The sequence below is a fragment of the Ambystoma mexicanum genome, chromosome 1p, assembly GCF_040938575.1.
Source record: "Ambystoma mexicanum isolate Mex_15411 chromosome 1p, UKY_AmexF1_1, whole genome shotgun sequence".
In the NCBI taxonomy this organism is placed as follows: Eukaryota; Metazoa; Chordata; class Amphibia; order Caudata; family Ambystomatidae; genus Ambystoma; species Ambystoma mexicanum.
This window is the reverse complement of record NC_090921.1, coordinates 589,604,951-589,610,775: the sequence shown is the minus strand read 5'-3', so window position 1 is coordinate 589,610,775 and position 5,825 is coordinate 589,604,951. Positions and strand designations below refer to the sequence as shown.

Sequence of the window (5,825 nt, the reverse complement as noted above, 5' to 3'; positions counted from 1 at the left end):
TCCCTAGACCACCCCCCGCCCCCTCTGATACTACTGTATCACTAGACTAGACCTGTAAGACTAGGCTGCACTATGGCTGCTGGCCTAACCCTCTCCCGACAGATCAGCAATGTGTCTAAAGGCTGTGACTACCATCTCAAACTTCTCAGGCGCATCTTTCCCTACCTCTCCTTCCCAAACAGACTTGTCGCTGTTATGTCCATTGTAATGTCGAGACTGGACTATACCTAGGAGCGCCAACATACCACCTTAATAAACTCCAAAGAGCGCAAAACGCTGCTACTAAACTGCTCCTCGCCCTGGGTCCTAGAGACCACACTTCCCTGGCTCTCCAAACCCTCCACTAGCTATCAGTATGACGAAGGGCCTCCTTCAAGACCCTCTGCATCACTCACCGTGCAGTACGCAAGCCAGCCCATTATACCTGCAAGAAAAGCTAAATCCTTACCTCCCACCCCGCACCCTAAGATCAAGCACTTCCTTCCTCTTAATTGTCCCTCACACCAACTCTGTCAGGATCGGAGGATCCGCTTTCTCTACCTTGGCTTCGAATCTGTGGAACTCGCTTCCCCTGCATATTCGACACACCCAAGACTATATGACATTCCTCAAAGTACTAAAAACATGGCTGTTTCCATAACACCAACTTCCACCTTAAAAGCAACTGAATTTCCAACAACCCATTGACTAAATACACACTGGGACTCCCAACCATGTTTTCAATGAATACGACCATTAATTCACCTATAGACAGCTGTATCCCTGAATCCACAATAATGATCTCCTTGGATCATAACTCCCCCCATCTCCCTGTTTGACAACTCGTCTAGTCCCGTGAGGTCCCTGTGAAGGACAGGAGCTGCAGATGTCAGGTGACTGATACAGCAGGGCATATTTGTACAGTATGGTCTCACCTCAACCCACCCAATCACCCGACCCCACACAAATAAAGCCCTGTCACGTCGGTGTTCTTCCCTGACCAGTTTTATTTTCCTCTCCAAAGTGGCCTCTATGGAAAGGGTCAAATGCTATTTACTTGTTTACTGGTGGACATCTTTGTTTAGTAAAATGTCCTTTCTAGCCTGCGAGCAACACTGCCATGCCTGTGTTAATCACCCCTGTGTCAGCCCAACCCTGTGTCAGCCCCCCCACCCTAACATCCTGGTTCATGTTACCTGTTTTCTTATTTGTTTTGATATGAGTAGAGGGAGTAGAACACAAGAAATTGGAATAGGAAATGTCACGCTGGGGTGAATTCAGCACATCGCAGTTAGTGTTAGCGGGACTGACTGGCAGGAAGACCTGCCATGGTGTGAGTTCTTAGTCACCCCTTTAGACAAAATAAACTCTTTCTATTTTATACTGAGTGTCCTGTGTGATATCTAACTTACAGCGTGCAGAGTCATGAATGTGGCCAGTTCGTTAGCAACCCATGAACAAAATATCGAGGGTGCAAGAAAGGCAAGTGGATTTAAACAGTAGATGAACTTACATAAAAAAAAGTATATACAGTTTTTACTTGTATCTAATATTTGAATAAAGCGCAAAGACAGGATTTCGGAGCACATAAGGAATCATACAAAGTCCATCAAATAGAGAATAAAAGATAGTAATTAACATAGTCCTAAACAATACACCCATTTCCTTCGAATAGATCCATGGAAGAGGATATGACATAGTCTAATGTGTGCAAAGGTGGCAGACTTAGATCAAGTGTGAGGCATGTCACTGTGGTAGTTTGAGAGACTATGTTGAGGATTTTCATGACCTAGCAATTAGTAACCTCTATTAATCATTAACTGATGTAAAAAGGAGCAACACCCGCGGCATGCCTTTATTGAATTTCAATCACACATATTGGTATATTAATTTACCCATCTGTTACTGACTTTGAAACATTATTTGTTGAATGTTCTTATTGGGTGCTTACTATTAATAGCATTTCCGGTGTATGATTGATGGTCCATTCTCCTTGTAATCTTCCAAGGGGACCCAAAAGGGCCCGAAGGTCATGAGTGAAGTCAGGATGGAGCCTCCTCTCCAAGAAGAATGCTCCCTTTGTGGCATTGCATGGACCTTCGGCTTTACGGCCTTGGGAGCAACTGTGTTCACCACCTCTTTATTGAACCTTTGGGAAAATCCACTAATCATAGTGGAGCCTCCGCAAAGAAGGATATTGTCGCACATGTCCTTTCTGAGGGCTGGTGGGATCTTCTTCAGGCTTTTACTTGTCAAATGCTGGATGCCTTGTTTTGCAGAGCCAGGATTTGCCAGTCCAAAAAGAAGTTCCGGACCCTCAAATCTCTCCTTTCCAATACTCACAACATGTCCATCTGGAAGCTCATAATTCATCAAGTAATTTTGCTTGTTCAGCTTAATTTCTGCCTCAAAGTCTGTGGCGACATAGCAGCACTTGTGTTTGATCTCATCAAACATGTGGGTGCCCTGGCTGATCAGGTGATGGGCCTGTTGTTGAATATGTTTCTCTAAGTACTTTGTCACCTTTAAACCAGCAAGATCCATCCTTTCAATAGCATGTGGCAATACATAGCCTTCATGGACAGGCACTGTCTGGCTCACAACATGGCCACAATCTACTACCAAGGCAGTGGTTCTTCCGTAGGAGTACATTGCTAAGACTGGCTGGTGGGCCACATGCATTGCACAGACATTGAAGTGCTCGAACAAGATTTCAGCCATGACCTCCCTTTTAGAGGCTGGGTTGTGAGCTGAATCCGTAATGAGAACTGCATATTCTTCTGGGTGCACCCCAAGCTTGTCTTCGAGGATGTGACGCCAGAGGATTTCTGCAGCATCCCAGTCAATGATGACCCCATCTTTTACAAACTCCACAAGGGTTAAATCTTGCACGGCCCTGACAGCATCACCACCCAAAAACTGTTGATCAGGTGTTGCAGACTTTGGTACTTTTGGGATCAAGTATCCGATCACTGATTCAACAATGGCACGTGGTATGGCATCTCCTGAAAACCCAGCTTTGCAGCTACTGGATCCAATGTCTAAAACTAATGAGGTGGAGTTTCTGGAGGGAGATTTTCTCTCAATCAGTGAGCTCATCTTGAAATACCTGCAATTGTTGCCATTCAGAACGGGCTAATTTACTGCATGCTAGCACCTTTCCTCTGGTACTTAAGGAGGATGTTTTTAAAGTGAGATTCCAGAATGTGATTGGGTGTTGTGTTCAGTCTTTATGACAAGACAAAGCACATCACGTGGAACTACAACTGAAAGATATCAATGATTCTGACACTATGAGCTATCAATAAAAAGAGGGCTTTGGGCCTAGGCCTCTCCAAACTCCATACCGTTGATCTGCAGCATCAGCATTTTATACATTGGTCTCCAAACAGTTGGGAACCACGATGGGTGTTCTCAGATATAAGACTGCCATATTCTGGTCAGTCCAATTTACAATTTCATTTATTCTCGAGTCAGAGTGATGAGTCCAAAATTCTGTCATGTGTTGTGTTGTATTTAGTTGGCTTTTAGAGTGTACCAACATCATTCATGGCTTACTGGAGCTACCAGCTGACCTCCAAATACACTGCAGGTAATCAGGCAACTGAAACAAAATACGGTGTTTGTGTGTCCTACAGATGCAAAGATAATCCTTCTGGGTAATTAGGTAGGGAAGTAATCCATTCCAAGGACAACAGCTTCAACAGATAACAATATGCCACTGACTGACTGTCTTCTTTATTTGAGAACATGATTCAGGAGCTCTGGTGCAGAGGAAAGTTGCGGTCACCTGTTCTCAACAGGGAGGAAATGCACATGAAAATGAGCTAAGACCCAGTATACAAGGCAGGTTGTGTCATGTGTATAATGGCCTGTCAAAGGGGGTATCATGTGTGTTTGAATGGACTCCTTCGTTATTTATTTTTATGATGGCCTGCCAAAGGGGCCATCATGTGTTTGGAATAGCTTTTCAGCCAATTGGGATTTTAGCCTGCCAAAGGAGGAGTCAGCTGGTTGCTGGGTTGTGTTGTATATGATGACCTGTCAAAGGGGGTGTCATGTGTGTGGTGTTTGCAAGTGGTTATTGAAGTAAGGAGGTTCTCGACTCGCACAGTAAGTTACAATGAAGCTTTATTGTCCATTGGTCAGCTTAACACTTTGGGTTCCTGTACACACAGGTAGGAAGATAGGGGGCACGAGAACAGGAACATATGTATGGCAAACACTGGTCCCCCACACCCATCCAACCAGATACTCTATCTTCAACTCCAAGGCTAGCTTTTGGAACCAACACACTAATAATGTTCCACCAGCTGAGAACCTCTGATGTCACCAGCTGACACACAGTCCAATTACTACCGTTATCAGTGAATGTGATGGGGCCTGCCATCATCCCACCCCTCGGAGTAGCAGCAAGCAGCACCCACCCGTGGGAGGGGGTCGTGGTATGCCCAGGGCGCAGCAAGGCTGGGCCCGAAGATGGGGGTAGTGGGGAGCCTGCCCCGGGCCTAAAATCCCTTTCTGACCTCCGGTCAAGCCGCACGAACAACCCACTGGAAGTGGCACCTGGCGGGTCGTAGGACACAATACTGGTGGTGTTGTAGGGGATGGACGGGCCTCACCCCCACGAGTTGACTGCACTTCTATAGCCACAATTTGCACAGCTGGGAAGCAGAGGCAGCTTTGAGCTTGAGCCCCCACCGCACCGCCAGGGTGGCCACAGAGCTGGAAAAGTGCCCCAGATATGGGGGCATTTGGCTGGTGACATCTCGCCATGCCTGGACAGCACACTGATCGGGGCTTCAATGGAGAGCAGTGGGGAGCTGACCGAGTGTGGGGACTGGTGAACAGGGCAGGCCTGAGTCAACAGGAGCGTAGTTGAGCCCAGATGGACGCCGCAGGAGCGGCAGAAGCACTCATGGTTGTTCCCAAAAGGTGAAGAAGAATGGTCACAGACACTGACCACTGACCTGCTGAAAGTGAGCCTCTGCAGCACATGGCTTTGCGGCACAGTGTACTGTCCCCTATCCTCGAACAAGGGGTTGGCCTGGCTGTTCTGCTCCCTGGGTGGGATTGTACCGGGGCACCTGCGGGGGTCTCGCGGACTCTGTCAGCCCCACCGAAAAGACACTGCTCTAGCCCTCCCGGGGTCTATAACACAATTAAAGGGAAGAGTGGGCGTAGGGTCAGGCAGTCCAGACTTTATCACCTACGCCGACAGGTCCAGGGAGGATTCACAGCTACACCGAATCCAGGTCCACTTCCGGAGTATCTCCGGCTGACCGCCCCGGACCCGAGGCGCATAGCTCTCAACTCACCCACTTTTGGCAGGTGTCACCTGCCTTGAAATCAGATGAATCACCTGCCAAGTCCTTCATACGCCAATTCACTTCTATGGGCCTCTCACCCGCCAAAACGAAAATCGTTTGTTTTCAGCCGCCTTGGGGACAAAAAAGGTTGGGAGCTATGGAGGTGGCCCTTCTGGAATACAGCCAAGACAGATAAAACCCAGCAAAAACTAACCTTCGAGGGGGGGTGATCTCCTCCAAGACATCCAGATCACAACATCAGGTGGAGTCAAAAGAGCCTGCAGCAGAGATGGCAGGGGGAGCTGCCATGATCCCAGAAATGGACACCAGGGAAATGCTGTTCGACCTCAAGGCGGGCATTGGGGGCCTCGATTCCAAGCTCCATTCAGTGTCCTCCAAAGTTGACCTGCTTCAACATCGACTGCACAAACACGATGATCGCTTGGACGGGATAGAGCGAAGAGTATACGGACTGGAAGATGGGTCGGCCTCGCTGGTTGCCAGAGTGTCATCCCTCGAAGTGCAGGTCAAAGCAGA

At 47.8% G+C, this 5,825-nt stretch overlaps 1 protein-coding gene across 1 annotated transcript; it reads right to left on the bottom strand.

Annotated features, from left to right (window-relative positions):
- Nucleotides 1-1,932: 1,932 nt before the first annotated feature.
- Nucleotides 1,933-3,078, bottom strand: LOC138498245 (actin-3-like). Its single transcript, XM_069622103.1, has one exon. The coding sequence runs from the start codon at nt 3,076-3,078 to the stop codon at nt 1,933-1,935; it is 1,146 nt and encodes a 381-aa protein (XP_069478204.1).
- Between the last annotated feature and the right edge of the window lie 2,747 nt (nt 3,079-5,825).